At 44.1% G+C, this 19,749-nt stretch overlaps 1 protein-coding gene across 13 annotated transcripts in view; it reads left to right on the top strand.

Moving 5' to 3' along the window:
• Positions 1–19,749, top strand: part of KALRN (kalirin RhoGEF kinase) — a 520,424-nt gene that overhangs the window by 432,972 nt on the left and 67,703 nt on the right. Inside the window, exon 36 of one of the 13 annotated variants that reach the window (XM_062607053.1) lies at positions 16,120–17,519. The exons of the other annotated variants lie outside the window; for them this stretch is intronic. Within the exon in view, the coding sequence (XP_062463037.1) occupies positions 16,120–16,136 (17 nt within the window). The 3' untranslated portion in view covers positions 16,137–17,519. Of the gene's footprint in view, positions 1–16,119; positions 17,520–19,749 lie in introns of those variants that run through there. 13 annotated transcript variants of the gene reach the window in all.

Here is a 19,749-nt window from a genome sequence, read left to right as displayed (position 1 = left end):
TAAGTCTCCAAGTAACTTGTTTTTTTGTTTTTTTGTTTTTTTTTGTTTGGTTGGTTGGTTGTTTTTGTTTTTTTTTGTAGGCTCTTCCTTCTTTCTAGGATGGAGAGAAATATAAAAGATGGGTTGTAGATTAGGAAAGAAAGGTTAGGCTAGTGTTGGTAGGGGAATTCTGATGTTTGGAGGAGATGGGTTGCACAGCATAATGGTGAGGTCCATCTCAGCAGAGCAAAGAGGTCTGGCTATGGCTTTTAAGGCTCTACAGTAGAGTTGGTGGGCCAGGATGTTGTTTGTTTCCATATACCCATCCCGTGCTGACGTTTACAGCAGAGGGATCAGGAAAGATATATTCTAACATTTGGTGAATATATGCCTACATCACAGTTCAGCATGGAGTTTGTGCTGGACTGTCTATATTTCTTCTTAATTTGTTTGTTTTAGCTAGTTGAGAATGTTCTTTTTTTACCTACCACTGTGCTGAAGTGAGGAGCCAAAAACCTCTCTTTGGAGTTGTGCTCCCTTGCACTGGGAGGGAATATGACTCTTACTTATTTATTTCTTTTATTTTTTCATTTTATTTTTTTGATTTTCTTTTAAATTATTTTCAATTTATTTGATCTGGTTTAGTACCCAAGAAAGTTGTTGTTTTTTCCAACTGGCATGACAAGGCCCTGGCTATTTTTAAAGAATGTGGTTCATTTGATTTAATCTAATGAATGTTTAGTGCTGTTGAAAATAGCTGGAGCCAGAGCCAAGAATAATGTACAGAAATGTGCTGGTTGAGCAAGGACTGCTTCACTCTGCCAATCTGCTTTCCTCTCAATTATTCAGATTTACCTGGTTTTGCAAGTAGCATTTGCAGGCAAGACATATTGATCGGGGTGCTTTTTAATACTGAATCTAAAGGCCAACAATATCAGAGACATGTTTTGCCACACTCATTTCAAGACATATCAAACAATAACAGCTCTTCTTGTTCAGTGTAGGGTGTCTAATCTCTGTTTCTGACCACTTTGAAGGGAATGTGAAATGCTAATATCCTTTTATCGTGCACAGGAAAATTGAAGCATGAAATGGTGATTTTTTTTCCTCTAAAGTCACCCAGAAAGCAAGTGAGAGAATCAGTAATGAACTAGTCAGCTAGTGGGTTCCTTAAGCTGCTCTGTAACTCTTGATTTCTCCATGAACTGACACAAGACCATAATCAGAAAACAAATCCTGTATTTAACTCCTTGCTCCTGGTGTTTCTCATTGACTGGCTCTTGGCACATCCATGTTTACTGTCCTGCCTGCATCTTCTGAATTGCTCTGCAGAGCTACCTAACTCTCCCTATTAACAAAGCTCAAATTTCATACATTTCTTTGCACTATCTAAATATCATAGAATCATAGAACAGTTTGGGTCGGAAGGGACCTTAAAAGGCCATCTAATCCAACCCCCCTGCAATGAGCAGAGACATCTCCAACTAGATCCGGTTGCCCAAGCTGCATCCAGCCTGACCTTGAATGTGTCCAGGGATGGGGCAGCCACCACCTCTCTGGGCAACCTGTGCCAGTGTTTTACCATCCTCACTGTAAAAACCTTTTTCCTCACATCCAGCCTAACCTCCTCTCTTTCAGTTTAAAACCATCACCCCTGGCCCTGTCACAACAGTCCCTGCTGAAAAATCTCGCCCCATCTTTCTTATAGGCCCCTACTAAGAACTGAAAAGTTACAATAAGGTCTCCCCAGAGTCTCCTCCTCTCTAGGCTGAACAACTCCATTGAATATGTCTCTGCAAATCATAATGTATATTTAAATGATATATTTAAAACTCTACAAATCTCTCTTCCTTTGCCATCCATGAGTTATTTCTGATAGATAGCTGGTTTCCTATTCCTTCCTAAGAAATGAGTAGTTAATACTTAAGCTTCATTGGATTTAAAAAATAAATCAGCCATAAAACATCTTACTCTGTGATTGTAGTGCCCGTAGGGATGGATTTTCTGCAGAGATCACTTTACACCCTAAAGCACAATGTATGATTGACTTGCATAAGTAACGAACAGATGTTCCTGACGGTTATTACATTATTCATCTCTCTGTATATGTGATGGGGGAAGGAAACAGCACCTGTTACTATGGGAGAAATGTTGTTGCTGCTGTTCTGCATTAGAGACCTCCAGGGCAATCTGGGCTGGGCGTATTTCACTGCATTTGTGTTGACCTAAATGAAGCCATGCCAATTTACATCCACTAGTTATTTTGTCCCATGTTTTCCTCAGATAGGTCCTTCAGTTTATAACCTAAGAAAATTAAATAGCTGATGCAGGCATGAGGAGACATTGCACTGGAGACAGTGTAAAAATTTCTGTGTTCCATCTTTCCCCTCAAATTTTGCACAAGAGGACTGGGTAAAAGTATTAGAATTTATTTCCCCTTACAGGAAAAATAATTTCTACAGACTCTCTCAGATTTCATATGAAAGCAGCTCTTACAGCTGGGGACTTTGTAAAGTTGTATGTAAAACCAGCCAGGACTAATTTCCTCATCATCCTGACAGACTGAGATGACTTCACTTCCATCAGCTGCATTGCACAGGGCAGCACACTTGACCTGTGGCACAGGCACACTGCTAATAGCCTTAGCTTCAGATGCAGCAAGCCAGGACCCTAAAATTTTCTCAGCCACTCCACTGCAGATAACAGCAGTTATGTTTAGAGTGTGGTGCCAGGAGATGTTTCCTTGACGAATACCTGCAACTAAGGCACAGGTTAGAGCAAGGGCAGGAATGTTCTCTTTGCCAGGGGACATGCACGTTTTTCGTGGACAGAAGACTCACACATTAATGCACCCTGTCCAATAATGACATAAAAAATATAATGTGAACATAGAAGGTGATGTTAAGGATCCTTGCTAGTCCCACCAAGAGCCTTCTCATCCATCACCCAGGGCAAGTGGGCTGTGCAGATTTTAACCCACCCCATGTAATCTCTGCAACACTGCTAATTCCCAAAGGCCAGACTTCCTACTTCAAGCTAAAGGCTCAATGCAGTTGGCAGTGCAGCTCCCCTGATGATGATGACAGAAGTCTTCCTCATCCAGGGCTGAAGCTGAGCTAGACAGTGCCCCTGCATGTCTCCTCTTCTGCTTTATAAGATCTGATAGGACGTGATTATTGAGAATATGTCTTTCAGTCTTATTTTGTGAAATATTTATTGCATATAGAGTTTACCAGTAAGTAGGCATAGATATATGTGGTTTTAAAGAATGACTTTTTAGGTATAGCCTTCACAGTATCACTAGAACTGTAGACTGGGGGGAGATGGGAAAAAGGAAAGAAACCTACTTCCCCCCAGAATGGTGACTTCAATTCAGGTTTAATTAAGCAAACAGGTTTCAGAGCCGAGATGGAACCTTAATTCTGTTTCAAAGATTGGCTGTAATTATAACTTCACCATCTAAACACTGTTTTACTTAAACTTCACCCCCAAGTAGGGCCCTATTGCTGTGTATTTGACGTAACATACACCACATTTCCCAGATGGTCTCCCTCGGCCCGATGGCCCAGGCCCTCCTTGAGTGAGATCGGCCAAGCCCCTCCCTGCTCCCAGCAACGCAGCCTGCTTCATCTCCCATGGCAGGCTTCGCGCTTCGTGATGGCGGGTTTCGCCCCCTACCATGGCAGGCTGCGATGCCAGGCCTGGCCGCTAGATGTCCCCGCCCGCCGTCCCATCCGCCCGCTCCGCGGGACCGGCGGCGGTAGGCCCCGCACAGCCCGGGCTGCTGCCCCCAAGGTGGGCGCTCGCAGCGGGCAGCTCTGCCGAGAGCCGCGGGAACTTAGAGGTGAAATGCTACTTTTAGGGTGTTTCCTAGTTCCCTCTATGAGGAGTCTCACAGATTTCCTTATGATGACTTTTAAAGCCCACCACGAGCAGGGCGCAGGCATACCGTGCACTGCACAGGGAGTGCTCAGAGCCCATATTGCCGGGCAGATGCCCCAGGAACAGCGAAATGACAGTGAAGAGCATGTTCATCTCACCCCTTTTTTTCTGTTTGCATGAAGCAGGCTGAGTTTAGGTGGGAGGCAGCCAGCCCCTAGGGCAGATGGTGGTCATGGTGTGAGGGAGGGGATCACAGGAGAGAGAGGTGTTCTATGAAGCAGAAAGCAGTGGAGAAGTGAAGAGCCGCCTTCTCAAAAAATCCCTGCTACGAGTTCCCTGAATCGTTTGGAGGCCCTAAGCTGGTGCTTTCTCACTGCCTGGCACCTGAAGAGTGGCTGCCTGGGGCACTGCGGCAGAGACAAATGGTCTAGGGGAAAGGGAGAGATGCAGAAGGGTGGGGGTGCCCTAGCTGGTTCCCATCCCACCTCTTCCTTCTCCAGCAGCAGCTGCGGTTTCTGCTCCCGGTGAAAAGTATTATCACCCTGCTACAGGCACCTTGCATCTCCCAGATAGGCAAAGACCCAAGTCAAAGAAAACACTCAGCAAAGTGGAAACAGAGTTAAGGTTCCTTTCTTTCTTGAACATTGAAAAGCACCTTGGTGCTCAAGGGCATTGGCAGGAAAACTTTGTGCTCCTGGCTTGTTATGAGGTGAACAGTCTTTGCAGTGTGGCTGTAGTCGAAGAACAGTTCCTACAGCGCAGCCAGAAGTGAAGCAGGAAGGTTTTATTGGTTATTATGGTGGAGGGAGTCTCTTGGGGAGGGTCTCTGGCATGCTCCTACCAGGTAATGGGGTCCTTGTACCAGGATGGCTCTAGGGTCCACACGGTGCTGCCTGGCAGCTACATGAAATCATCCACCACAGGCCACTCTGGGCAGGAGCACCCACTACATAGGTAGAATCCAGGGTGGGTTTGTGAATGTTGTGCTGGAGTCGCAGCCCTCATCTTCTGTCCAGACATGGCCCTTGCCCCTTGGCCCCATGGCACTATTGCTCAAAAAAAACATTATGCAGAAAACTGAAAGCCTTAATCCAGATCACCATTGGTACAGCCATGCCTGCTCAGGCTGAAGCCTTGGCACGCAGAGGCACAGAGCACAGTACATCTCCCTTCTGCTGTTCCCTCTCAGCATGGATTTCTGCCTGGGAGAAGCAGCTCATTGGGTTTGTACAGCTTTAGTGCAAGAGTGCAAAACTATGATGCTGCCACTCTGGAATCCTGCCCGACCTCTCCTACCAGCTGCCTCCAGCAAAGTTCCAGAGGGTTTTGGCACATCTAGTTTTCTATGCTTTAGGTGGGAAATCCTAACACAACAGGCTGGCACCTTCCAAAGCAAGCTGTACTTCTGGGTCTTAGGTGTCCGTGTGTCAGAAGGGTAAGCATTTACCCTGCAGTGCCCCAGGCAAGTCTCCTGGAGAACACAGGCAGAACCACTGGGATCCCAGCAGGCTGGTTAGTATTCTAGTTAGTATTTTCAACTAGTTGTAAAAAGTTTTAGCTGTCAGAGCCTTGCGCTAAAGAACGGGAAAGGGGGGGGGGGGGGGGGAGAAAAAGAAAAAAGTTGTGAACTTAATTAAAAAAAAACCACGGCAATGCAAGTTTTGCCTTTTAAAGACTTCGGAGGAGCCCCCTCCACGACCTATCAGAGCTGTAGCAGACTTCCTCCCAGGCAGTTTTTATGTCTCTCTCCCGACGTCGGAAGTCGCCCGCCCGGGCGCAGCTGCAGCCCCTTCCCGCTGTACACCCGTCCCCTTTCCACACAGCGGCGGCAGCCCCGGCCGTCCCGGTCCCCGCGGCCGTGCAGCGCGCCCCGCCCGCCACCGCCCCGCTGCAGGAGGCGGTGCGGGGTCCGAGGGCCGCCCCGCCCCCGAGGTGCGGCGGCACGGCGGGAGCGGCGGCTGCGGGCGGCGCGGGTGCTTATCGCGGCTATTTTTAAATTTATTTTTTTTTTTTTTGCCTTAGGCCTTTTTTCCTTTTTTTTTTTTTTTTTCCCTCTCTTTAATTCCTCCGTGCTCTGTTGTTTTTCCTAAGCGGACCGGTGGCTCCTTGCCATGAGCAGCCCGAAGGCAGCATGAAAGCGGGCAGGCGCGGCTATCCCGCCCGCTCCGGTGTAGGATGGCTCTTGGCGAAGTGCTGCTGCTGCTGCTCCTCTTGCAAAGGTCGGTGGGGGCCGGGGCGTGGGGAGCTCTCCCCCAGGAGTCTGGGGCAGGCGCTGAGGGGCCGGGAGCTCGGCAGTGCCCCGCCGCCAGCCCGCCCTGCCCGGGGACGCCGGGGGAAGGGGCAGGTGAAGGCGGGGAGCGGCTGGGCCGGGCGTCCCGCAGCCCGGTGGCCCCCGCAAGCCTCCGGGAGGCCGGCCACGGGCACCGGGAGGGAGAGGTCTGAAGCTGACAGGACACTTTTTATCGTTGCTGGTAGGAAACACCTTGGGACTGTGAGGTCAATAGGGCAGGGAGAAATATTTGCTTAAATCCGAGTTCTGTTTTTTTTTAGTCTTTCCAGTCTTTCTTGGTCTTGGATAGGAGCAAAATGCTTTGAGAACATCTGTTTCTCACAGTTCGCAGATCTGTGAATGGTGAATTGGGAAGGTCTGGGGAAGCTGGCTGGGCTGAAACGCTCGGAGAGATGTGGGAAAGCCGCAGCAGCTAGAGGGGCTTGTAAAAATAAAATAGAAATCTGGCGTTTACAAGGAGCAGGGCAGTTCAGATGCTTTGACTGGAGATTTCCCAGCCTGTAGTCTTTATGCTGTGATACAGCTCTTGAACTTGTTCTGGATAATATGAGTTTGTTGAAGATCTGTGTGCAGCATTTCAGTGTTTCCTCTTCTCTGAATGGCCAAGCAAAAAAAAATGTCCCAAAAGAAAAAAAAAAACAAACTTGCCTTTTGTTGTGGGTCGTTTTTTATTTTTTTAAATGAAAGCTTTTAAATACATTTTTTTTGTACTTGTGGAACCCATTTGTACATCACCAGATAAAGATGACTTTGAGGATGGGTGGGTTTATTGATTTCTTAAGGCACACATTTGCAGTGTAGGAGCTCTGTTTGCCCAGTTACTGAACTAAAGTCACAGTTATGTGGTGACAGCAGCAAACTAGGTGGTGATAGAGTTTGCTATGATTTCATAAGACATTGATCTTCTGCAGCATGGGGAAGACACGCTACTTCATGCCAAAGAAGTGGCTCGTGAGGTCAATGTACAAAACCTTGCTGTCTTGAAACCTCTAAGAAAGACTATGTAACCTGGTTGTAGGGGTAGGGCTGCTAAGAGAAGGGTTGTGGTACTAAATTATTACCATGAAAAAAAGCCTGTGCTTTACTGGCTCTGGTCTTTAAAATGTTGATTCTAACAGATTAAAATCTCTCTGCTGCCTGTCATGCCTGCAAGCATGTCTAGAAGGGGGAAGGGGAAACAGCTGGCTCTTCTCTCTCCTTCTGAAATGTTAACTCTGCAGTTCTAATTTGCCAGGATAGTGACAAAAAGTGTTTTGAGATACCAATTGCTTTACTTCTTTCTTGTCCTCAGTAGTAAACTTCAGGCAAAAAGTTGTAAAAGGCTAGCTGTTATGCTGTAAGTATTAAAGAAAATCAGAGGTAGTCAGATGTGGAAATACTACTCCCTGAATATAAGCAGGTACCAAACCTGACATTTGACGAGGGATTTGGGTGCCCCAAACTACAGCATCACTGTTCTCATGTTGGCAGCTTCTGCCATTAAGCTTGGAGATGCTTTAATGTGTCAGCTAGACCTTTGAGGCTCTAACTTGATATATTCTGCATTGTCAGTGATCATCTTTGCTTCTGGGAGACATTTAATCCCAGGGCTTCTCAGTGATCTCAGACATGCAGTGCAAATAGGTGGCTGTTGTTTGTGTTTAAAATGGATGTGAAGCACCTTGGAGCTGTTCTCACTGCTGCCCCATACATGACCTTGCATTTGCCTTTGGAAATGTGGCTCTGCCTTTACCTGGTGACAGATGCCTGATGTATCTTGATCTTTTGTATCAAATGAGTAGAGTTTTTTTGTGTGCCAATATGAACCCTTCAGTGAGAGGAATTGAGAAGATGAGCATGCACTCTATGCCCAAACACAGGTTGTGTCAGCACAAGCTGTGTCAGTGCTTTTGATGCTGTGGAGCTTGATGGTGATGTGGATGCTTGATTTCCTAAATAGCAATAATAATAAGGAGCTGGAAAAAATGAAACTCTGGGTCATAAAATGTAAGTTTGGTGTAACTAGGCATTTCTCTGATGGATTTTGACTGAGAACTCAAACTCCTCTTTTTCATCAATCTTATGCTGGCTGTTGCAGCAGTGGAGACCTTGATACTGTTTTATTGCTTGTTTCTCTTGGTGATTTTCAGTTCTCGTCAGCCTTGCCCATGTACAAAGCTACTGGGATCTATCCAGAGAAAGAAACTGACACTTAGTACCATTTGCAGTTTTGCTCTGACCCTGATAGTCTCCTGTATGAACTAAATAAGGACTACTTGTCTGTTGTGAAGTATGGAGAGATATGAATCCTAATATAGGAGTGCCTCAAAGCAAGAGTCTGTCACTTGCTTTCAGCCATAAAAAGGGATATTTAAGAGCCTAGACTTGCACAGCCTTTAGGCCAATGGCCTTAATCAGTCAAGAGTGGGCAAGAAAGGCTTTTTGCTGTACCTCCTAAATGCGCAAGTGCTAAGTGACCTTGTATAATGGGATGCTTCTTAGGGCTGCAAAATTGGCCCTGAAAGCAGACTAATGGGAGGGTTTGAATTCAGATGGTCTTCTGATAACTAGAAAGTTGTTGAACTCTTCTTAGAAATCAGTCAGCTGCATGCCTTGAGTGGGACAAGGTCAACAATTTGTTGCCTTTAAACACAAAGCAAAGTCCAGCGGGTGAGTGCTATTGCTCTGCGCTACCTACTGCACAGAGCTCTGAAGCTCAGTGGTGAGTGCATGGAGCTTGGGTCAGGTGGAGACTGAACTCCAGGCTCTGATGTACAGTAGACCTGTAAAGGCTACTCAGTGACTCAGATTTAACCTAGATTTTGTGTGCTGGACTGTACCCATGCTCTTATTTAGAGGACATTTCTTTGCAGTATCTGAGCTCATCCAGTTCTAGCTCAACCTAAGGCACACTGCGGTTTTGTTGCCCTAAGGGGCACCAGAGGGTGGAAAGCACTAGCAAGGTGTAGGGAATGCTTTTCTTTGAGCACAAGGAGGGAGATGTTCTCATCTACTGGATTTGAGAAGCTAGCTATGGATGCATCTGGTACAACCCAAAGATACTCTTAACCAGTCTGTGGTTAAGAGTAGTCTATTATCAGCATGAGTTTACAGTGCAACACCTTACACCGTATTCTAGGTAATATTACGTGGCTGCAGAGTGGCTTCAGGTGAGAATATCAAACACTTTTTACTTGAGGGTAGCCAGAAACAGGGAAGGATTTAAATGGATGTACCAATTCAGCTTCAGTAAAGAAATGTACCTCTGCCTCCTTCAACAGTTGCCGTTCTGAGCAGGCTGTTGTTCATATGATAACTTTTAATTTCAGAACAAAAGAAACTTAATCAGAATATCAAATCTTTAATCTCATTATGTTAAAAATGAGAGTGGGTTTGTGTCTGTACTAAACTCGTATTTAAACTTGTAAAGCTCTTATTTAAATTTCCTGTGGCTTATCCTATCTCCTATAGTTTTGCTCTTCCTTCTGGATTTTTTTTTACTGTCCTTGGTTTTGTTCTTTCCTTCATTTTCCTCTTCCTACTATCGTTCCCTGAGTCTTTGATTTGATACTGGCTCAGTCTGGTGAACCTCTTTGCTGTAAGATTAACAGAGTAAGCTTCTCTTGACAGAGTGATGGTGATACAATGACCTTGCATATCTTTGCTAGCTGGTCAGAAACAAAGCCTTAACTGGAAGTTAGGCAAACCAGCATCATTACAAGGGTTGTCAACAGCATGCTAATAAAAGTTATTTCTTCGTTAGGTAAAAAGTGAGATCTGATGGTGCTTTTTATAGAAGGTGCTGACAGTGTTACAGTGAGCTGCAGAGCTTTGCTAAAGAAACTGGTACCTTTGTGCTGAGTAGTAGCAAGAGGGTGATCTGCAGTAATATATTCAAGCCCATAACATTTCCTAATTTGAACATATTTTATTTAGTGTTTCAGGCTGAGCCATGGTTACACTGTGTAAAGCATAATGGAATTCATGGCCAAAGCAGTTCCGTCAAACTGAGGCAGAGGAGAAAACAATAGTAAAATTGAGGGTGTCAACCAAAGCTCACTTAGTTTCCTGGTCCTTCCTGAATGAGAAATATGAGGAAACTCTTACCTTCCCCAAACTTCACTTGGGTGAAGTCCATCTGTTGCTCATTAGTTGCATCTCAGTGGAGTCAAGAGGATCAAGTGTACTAGTCTTCTGTGGGCAGCCTCCCATGCCAGAGTTGTGCTCAGCTCTTTCTCCTGGCAGGTTCACAAGCAAATGGCTGTGGTGAGACTTGGGAGAGTTGTTGTTATTTTTCTTCTAGAGTTATTAAGAGAATACTGGTAAGCCCATGACAGGAACATCTCTTCCAAGTCTTGTGTTTTCCCACTTCTGCAGGCTGAGTCAGAAGTCAGAGTAGGTCATGACAGATAGTTATCGGAAGGGACAAAAAAGCTGATGAAAACGCTGCTCAGTTGAGCAGGCAGGATTAACTCACAAGGCAGATACTGTCTGCAAAAAACAGCCCTGCTCTTTCTGTTAGTGTGGAAATGTGCTTTCCCGCACCTGCTTTACCACGCTTCTGACAGTCCAATGTTAAGCCTGTCCCAGAAGCATGCCTGAGTCCCCCTGCCAGTCTTCTGCAGTAAATACTAACTGATCTGAACCTGTTAGTATTTGAGTATGTGGCATGTCTGTCATCCCTTGAACATAGCAATGAGATGTAGGAGGATTTCAGCAGAAGTCATGAGGCTGATAAGCAGCCTCTGAATGTGGACAATTGAGGGATAAGTATGGTCATGGCTCTGTTGGCAGGCTGGGGGAACAGTGAGGTCTTTTTAGGGTTATTTAGTTCTAAGTGGTTTTATATCTTACCTGTTTGCAGCAGGGTTTTTTGAGGGTAGAAACCTTGTTAGGGATACAAAAGGTCAAGTTTTCAGTAGGTTCATGTTACTACAAAACACAAAGTGTCCAAGACCACAAAGGTTTGAGGTTTCTCAAAGAGCTGGTTGCTGCACATGACTTTCTGGTCACCACTGTCATCTTCCACCAGCCAAATCTGATGTTTACCATATCGGTGCCAGTGTTCGGGATGCTTTAGCAACTTTTTCTTGGTTCCCAAGATACAAGTAATATTAGTGTTATTTTTTTCTTTTTTGAAAGTTACATGCACACTGCTAGACAATTCTAGCTCTCTCAGTGCAAGCTATCCCCTCATCCTCCAGCTTTGTGTCTCTCTTTGTGACTGATCTTTCAGCTTTATCTTTTGAGATGTAGTTTTATACAGGATATGATGAAAGTACAGAAAAGCTTTCAGATCTTGGTTCATATGCGTAAAATGGATAGCAAGAGCTTCTGTAAAGATCAGCTTTCACTTACTAATCTAGGGGTGAATGCATGGTGGGGATCCTTATTATTTGGATTGCTGCATTGTTTTCAGCTTTCATAAATTCATCCAGCTTTAAAGAGACATGGGGTTTGCTTTTATGCAGGCAAAGCTCATAAACTTCCCATTCACTCCAAGGAGCATATAAGAATTCACAGGGCTTTATTCATTTTGTCAACAGCCTGAAGGGAGACTTTATTCTAAGGGAAAGAGAAGAGATAATTGTGAAAAATATAGCTTGGACAACTCCCTGTCTGCTGCAAGGAGCACAGGGTAACTGAACGTGCTGCTTTCCTATAAAGTAAGTGCCAGATAGATGTATTGTTTAGGAACTCAGTGTGCAGATGCTGAAATAAAATCTGTCAATTTTGAAGTGAAGCAAAGTGGGCAGTTATTTTACATGATCCCAGAAGGATTTTGTTGTTTGTTTGGTTTTTTTTCCAAAACTGTTATGTTTCAACATACGCCTTGTTAAAACTCGTGTATGTATTAGGAAAACTAATCTATGATTTTAAAGTTAAAAAAACCCAAACCTCAAAGTGTTTCTGTCTAAAAAATAACATCAAGGTACTTCGCAAACACACCAGAACACTGTTACGTTTCAGTGTAATTCTTGTCTGTTAACAGGCTTTATGAAAACATTTTCATCTTTGGCAAAAGCTGCAGTTTCTTTTCAAAAGAGAAGAATTGGTTGGTCCGTTATTACAGCAGGGATCTACTGATGTGATTTTCAATTCAGAAAGGAAATCCAGTTCTTTGACAGTATAGCCACTGCATATCAGTTGCTATTGCAGAGCAGTTCAATTGCTAATATTGCATCCCACAGTTCAATGTCATGTAAAGGTACTTTTAAAACAAGTACAGAAGCACACCTGGCTATTTCCTTGAAAAAGATCTGTAGATCATAAGTAAGACTGCAGCACATGTAAAGAATTGTTAGAAAATACCCAATGAGATACGCTCGAAAACTTCTCCCTTGGCTAATGTTCTTTGCCATTAGAAAACCACAAACCAAACATTAACCTGTTTGCTTTCAATTTTGTAATGTTTGATGTGGCTGATAATGCTTAAATGCAAACCATTCCTTGGATTACAGGTATTTAGTGCAGCCCATTGGGTCTCCTGTTGAGTTTGACATGCCTCTCAGTCCATCGTGGTCCTCTATCCTGGACCAGCCCTGTAGTCCTCTCCCTGGCAGACGGAGAACACGGAAATCACACGCGGACTTCTTTCAGATAATTAGGACAAAATATGAACATTTCACCAGAGAAGTCCAAACGAGATGAGAAGTAGAACTTGCAAACTGAGTTGCAGCAGTTTATAGTAGAACAGCCCTTGGGGTTTCTTCTGTTTGATGAGAAGAGAGACCAATTTTATGTACTCGTTGTATGCTTTTCTCTAATGTAACATGTGTAACACCATGTTGCAGGAAGCCCACTATAGCTCTGACTGGTTTCTTACCTCCCAGCACTTCCCAATGCTTACAGGTGCTCCTCAACTATACGGTGGTTGCTTAGTACCTTTGGAAAATGGCAAAAATACTTCTCCTGTTTTGTTGCTACATGTTGGCACATGAGGAGTTAGTAATTACTATTCTGTTGCCCTTATTGCACCTCAGTGCACTTGGTTATTCCATATATTACAGCCATTGCTAGTCCTGGTACAGCTCAACAGCTTTGGAATCTTGGATCCCTGCAAATATCTTCCAAGTTATGCAAGACTCTGAAGTTATGTAAAGGGGTAAAGCTTGGGAGCCAGACCCGCTGGGAACCCATTAGCAGATGTGATCCTGAGGAACCAGTAGGTGGTTTCTGGTGGAGACAAATTATCTTTTGCATTGGAAGGTTGCACATTAAACATGGAAATTTACTGTTGCTCTGTACCAGAAAGCACAAGTACAGTTTATATGTCAGGTTTGAGCAAATAACCCTTGTTCGCTAGCACAAGACAGCTTAAACACCTAGGAAAGAGGTGGACTCTTAACCTGTGATAAGGAGGGACTGGATTTAGTGATTCTGGAGGTGTCTCAGCTGTTACTGTTTCTCAGGCATTTTTCCATGTTCAGATTTCACATGGAGCAAGCAGCCCTGAGCACGCAAGGAGAGCTGGGAGTGGTACATTGCTAGTTACAGATAAATCCACTGAGGACACTTTGTCATGCAGTTTAGGCTTGCTGGCAATTACAGCTACAGAGTAGCAGCCAAGGATGTACCCTGTTACACTGTGTTGGGTTTTTTTTTCCCTCTTCCCTTCATAATGCATGTGCCGCTTTAATGAAAAGAGGTTTCTTACAGCCCCAAGACATGCAGTCTTAACCTGTCTCAAAACACATTATAACCTATCTTAAAAGACATTACAGTTCAGTGGGTGCTCCAAAACTTTCTTGAAGTCATGTAGGTAATTGTTGACAAAATGAGTATCCAGTAGTCAGTAGTTATTGCTTCCAGTTTTATATCTACCAGTTGATTTCAGCCTTTTTATAGGCCTGCATGTCCTGAGAAGCACATCACACATGTACACTCACATCAACTCATTCAGTGGCACCAGTTAACTGTGGCCAAGCCAACACCTGCTGCACAGCGGGGAGCAGCAGGATTGCATTAGGGGTGAAGGCAGCATCTAGGTGGTTGTGAGGCAGAGAGCATGACCCAGCATGTGTGTTCCTTCTCACTGGGGCTCGCTGCGGTCCCGAATCAGTTTTGCCTGTGTTGAGCACTCCTGACGAACAAGGCCTCAGCTGTCTGCTGCTGCTTTTACAGTGCCAAGGCAAGCTATGAAAAGTGTTGCACAACCCAGTATAATTTAACCACATGCTGAATAAATACACTTTTGAGAACTTTTTTGAAGAGATGTTGCTTAATTAGTCCTGCAGGGGGTATAATACGTATATTTTTGAAATCCAGTTTTAGCATCATGCAATTAGCTTTTATGGCCTGAGGATTCTGATTTAAGACATTCTTTAGTCACTAATGGTAATCTGTTTTAATTAGAAATGCAAGTGTATTTTAGATCCAAATGTATCTGAGTGGTACGATGTAAAAAGATGGTTCACAGCTAATACTAGTGAAGTGCCTGAAGTCTGGCATTGTTTGTATGTTCTGTAGTTTGAACCCTGAGTATCAACAAAATGTTCAAACACTGTGCTCAGCTGAAGCATGGGGAGACTGAATAGCTTCCTTTAGGAAACAGAAGTATTAATCATCAGGGATCCTTTCTAGGGCAGCAGGAGGAAAATCATAGCTTTAGGCAAGAAGGAAGCAAACACTTTGAATATTACAGTAGTAACTTCAGCTCCACAATAGCAAAGCACAGCTCCTGCCAGGGCGCAGGTGCTGAGCAGACAGCAGCATCTTACTTGAATTTGTCTTAGTATCAGGGAAATTACTCAGGCTTGAACCTCCTGGGCTGCTCAGGGAGGACTGTAGCTGCTCAAAGCTGTGCTACTGTAAAATCTGGTCTGGTGGTGTGTCTAAGAAATGCCTCGAGGCCATCTAAAGGCTAATGCTTGCTGAACATTTACCACAGTCACTTGTCCTGGAGCTACTAAACTGTCAGGCAGTTGGGTGTCTGTGATCTGACATCTTACACTGCAGTAAGAGATCACACATACTTGACAAAATCTGTCCAGAAACAAACAGCCTCTGCTGGTAGACTAGTCCAGCCCTTGCTGTTGTGTTCAAGTGTTTCTTTCTCTTAATTACCTTGAAAGATGGAGCCAAAAGAAAGCAGCTACTCAGCAATAGTGAAGATGGCTTTTGTAATGATAATCACTTATTAGACATGTTGTTTGGTAGAGTGTTTTTATAGCTATTTGTGATTAGACACAGAGATGCAGCTGGGGATGAAGCAGTGCAGTTCATAATCAATGAGTTTCTCAGGACTAGCCTTACTGGGGAGGCTGATGGCTGAGTCAAGGCACTTGCACAGCTTCAGAAGGCTGAGACCTTGACAGGGTGCTGCAGAGAGCTCTCCTGTTCCTATACAGCAGGTGCTCTCTGAGATTTCAAGTGCCTGTCCCATCTTTCTTGCTGACGCAGATAGAGTGCAGTAGTGATTCATCACATGAAATTTGATAAACTTGTTGACTGGCACCATGGAGAAGGTTCCTCACAGAACTGCTCCCTACCATGGAGAGCTGTCAAATGAAAAATCAAGATGTAGATCGTGGGGGCCTGTTATGTGAGATTGAGAGCAATGTTCTGATTTTCCTACTTAAGCCAAGTAAATTAAAGCTTCCCACAAGTCTGATGGTCTTAAGTGTGCAGTTAAAAGTCTCCAAGCTGCTTAGCCATTTCCCTGTGCTGTGTTCGAAGAGCAAAACATCACAAGCACCAGCAGTTCTTATCTGTGTGTTTTATTTCCAAAACACTGTTTGCATTTATTTCATTCATTACTTCCTTTAATTCATCCCAACCAGTACCTTTGCTGTGAGCTTGTATTTCCCGCTGGTATTTCTGGAGGATGAGCGCATGGAGGAAGCTGCTTTGGGCTCTAGCCTTGGAGGCTCCAGCTGCAGTGTGTCTGTCGTCAAACACCCCAGCCTTGTTGTTCTTGGTGGTTACGTGGTGTCCACTCTCGCCTGCACCACTTGCAACTTATTCTTATTCCATTCTTTTCTTTTCAGGGGCTGTCAGAGCCTGAATAATTTAAGAGTGAACAAATGAGAGACGTTCATGGAGGACTCTGTTCTTACCTAGGCACAATTTGTCAAGCATGTAGATTGCCTTGGGTTTCCACTGCACCTACCACAACTTTACTAAGAGAAAAGCCCCCTTTCCTAGACATCTGTGTCACTCTTGCTTAGTAAAGTTATTCAAGATCAGCGCCTTTGGAATTGGTTGGTAAATGGACAAAGACTTTCTCTTTGCCCGGAGCTCCTGACAGCCTCCAAGTACCAAAGAGAACTCCACAGCACTAGAAAGCAAGAGACAGCTGCTGAATGTTGGAAGCTACTGCATTTGGCAAAAGAAGCTGACGCTAAGATGCACACAGTTGTGTTTGTTTGTTCTGCTTGTTTTCTGTGCTTTCTGAGCCCTATGTGTGCCTGGAAAGTTTAATGACCAATCTCTTCTTTCTCAACATGCAGTTTTCCTTCCTATCCCCAAAAGCTTTTGGGTTCTGTGCTTGCTTTTTTTCCCCCAATTTCAATTTATTTTGTCACTGGTAGTCTTCTGTTGTTCCCGTGAGGAACTGTTTGGGTACATAGTCACAGTTTCCTTTGAAGTAGGGGACAAAATATGATATTCAAATGTCGTCTTCCTCCCTCCTTTCCCCTCATTCAGAGTGGTCCACCAGCAGTGGTCCATAGAGGTTGCTCGCTTTAAGCATAAGGCAGAGCTCACCTTAGCAATGAAGTCATTTAACTGACAAATGACTTCAAAATTCTTGCAGTAGCTCAATTTGGGAGCTGCTGAATGAAGCTGACCCTTGACACTTTGCAGAAGAATAAGGCTTGTGTTGTACTAACAGCTGCTTGGAAACCATGTGTAATAAAGTTTGGTTTTATGCCCATTACCAAGGTAAAAGATAGTATTCACCTACTCTGGTACCCTTACACTCCCAACAGAGCAAAGCTGCTTAGATCAAAGTTTAAAAGTCTGCTTCTATGTGGGTGTCTTAAGCATTTCACAGTTCCTTATGCTAAAAGTAACAGTATACTTGCAAAGGCCAGCAAACGCTGCTGCTCTTGTTCAGCTTCAAACATGACATTTCCCCTGTCATCATAGCGTATAGGTGTCCATAAAGGTTCAGGGTTAGAACTTCTTTATGGAACATGCATAAGTCTCCTATCAAAATATATTGAGGGGCTTTGTGTTTGGAGCTTTGTTCTTTTTGCTCTAGTGCCGCTTATTCTTGAAACTTCAGGGTCGGGAATTCATTTATTTTTGTCACAGAACGAGGACAGTGTAAATACAAAATGTAAAGTAGAACTTAGAGAACTGCTTCAAGGATTTGTTTGACTAAATTGAAATAAATGTTGATTTGTTCAAAAAAAAAAAAAAAAAAAAGCATGCCCTTTCTGGATCTTATTAGTTGTGACTTTTTATTTCCTTTCCTTGCTGAAACAACATGCATGCCTCTGGATTTCAGAAATCTACTCTCCAGGCTGTGACGTGTTACAGGAAGGCTGCTTCAACGTGTGCTCCCAGCAGATGTATGGGACTTGCTGTCGCTTTGCTCTGGGCTGGTCCAGCACATGTGCTGGGCGCAAACCCAAGGCACGAGAATGGGTGAATGAAATTGAGTGCATAGAAATACTGTGTCTGGCCTCAAACACTACCGTGTGGAGCAGCTGCTCTTTTTCTGAGCATTTCCACATCTTTCTATTCACTAAAAATCTATTCTAAAAAGTTACTGCTTTGCCGGGGAGATAAGCAAGGTTCCCTTGAAGGACTTCAATCAGGCCAATAACATACCTATTTCATAGTATTTTGGGATAGGATCTGGCTAGGAGTATCTCACCAGTGGTTAGTGGATTCACTCTGTAGATGCTTGTTCTCTTATTTTTCCTGTCATGAACTCACAGCAGCTTATGCAAGGGATCAGATGGGACTCTGGAGCAGGATGAATTTTTAAAAATCATAAATGGAGAGAAAAAGGCTCAAAACCTACCTTCAGAGAAATCGTAGATACCCATCACAGTTGTAAGCTTATATGGAAACCCATTTCTGAGCGGGATACCTGGAGAAGAGGACTGCAGGTGTTCCAGTTGCTATTTAAGGGCTTGGGGCCGTGGAGTCGAGTTGCACACTTCTCCTGCGAGTTTCTTCAGAGGCACAAAGACACATTCTGCCTTTATGTGCAGCAGCTCCTCCGTTAAATGCACGCCTCTAGGAGAAGAGACCCTGCCCTGTATTCATCTGAGGACTTGCCTTCCTCTTTTTCCTGTGTCCTCCTTAGAGTCACCTCTGACAATAATACAAAGTCCACATAAAGCAGCAGATACAATAGAGATGAATTCTGTAGCTGTTCCTCTTACAAGGAACTCTTGAAACAGTAACAAAGTCATGTTTTATTTCAGCAGGCTGTCTCTCTGTGCATTCTCCTTCTGCTGTTTTTCTCCCTGGAGACCCAGCTCGCTCATTCAACATGCTCTCAGGATTTCAGTAACTTCTCTTGCAAGGTCTCTTGAGACCATGTGCCTCTGTGCTGTTTCTCCAGGCTTTTGGTTTTATCTCACTCTTTGAAACTTTCCCAGAACTGCAGTGACTTTTCTCTGACCTCCAGGAACTGGAGCTCTCAAGCCCTGACACTCCGACTGGCACAACCAAGACCTGGAGACTACTTTGGGATGTCAGCTTTCCCAGCACATGCTGGATGAAAGCTGCATCTGAGCAACACCAGCTAAAAATAAAAACTATTCAACTGAAGCTAATGGCAGGTTGCCATGAGTTATTGCTCATTAAAGTGAATTGTCAGATGCTTAACTTCTGCTAATCATTTCCTGCTGCGAGATCGGCCTGGTATGAAACATACTTAAATGTGGGAAGGGGATTCGCAATAACTAAATTTAGCTAAGGGTGTAATTTCCTCAGACTCCCTCTGTAGTTAATGGAAAGAGAGAGGCTCCTACAGGGTTATTGCTCTGCATCACCCTAGGGCACAAGTGTGCAGAGCTCCTTGACTGCTGAGAGCATGAGGTGAGCTGCTGCCAGCAGCAAAAATGCGCTTCTCCAAGTGACAGTGTTTGCCCACCTCAGCTAGTCAAATGCTTGTTTTCCCCAGCTTAGGTTTTTACCTGGAAGTAATGATCAGGAAGCTGAATATTAAAACCATTTTCCAATGGCAAAAACCTACAAGCAGAATCCTCCAGGAGCATCCTCTGCTCTGCAGTGTAATTAAAGGGAACTCTGCAGATCATTCTCTAACTCAAAGCAGCTCTTCTTTCCTGTTTCTAAGAAATATCAGCTATTAAAAAAGAAGCAGTGAGTTCTGAACGTTGTGTGATTAATTTAGTTTTCAGTCCTTCTTTTTTCCCCTGTTCTCTTTGGAAGTTAGTCTTGTTTACATGTTGACAGAAAGTCAAACGTTGAGTTTTTACATGACAGTGATTATCAAGTATGTCTGCTTTTAGCAGTGTAGGCTACTTTCTCTATTGGACTAGAAACCTTTGCATAAAATATTAACTCCAGACCACTCTTCTTGAGTTTGGAAAGAAGTAATTTCATCCACATAAATGGAATTGTGAGAATTCTGCCAGATTGATTTTTGCCTTTTGATGTTACTTCCAGCTTGAAGCTTCAAATGATAGTCC

The sequence above is a fragment of the Pezoporus occidentalis genome, unplaced genomic scaffold (assembly GCF_034315485.1).
Source record: "Pezoporus occidentalis ecotype Australia unplaced genomic scaffold, CSIRO_AGI_Poc_V1 ctg12, whole genome shotgun sequence".
NCBI classification, from domain to species: domain Eukaryota; kingdom Metazoa; phylum Chordata; class Aves; order Psittaciformes; family Psittacidae; genus Pezoporus; species Pezoporus occidentalis.
Note: the sequence above shows the minus strand (reverse complement) of the source record. Positions and strands in the feature narration are given on the sequence as shown.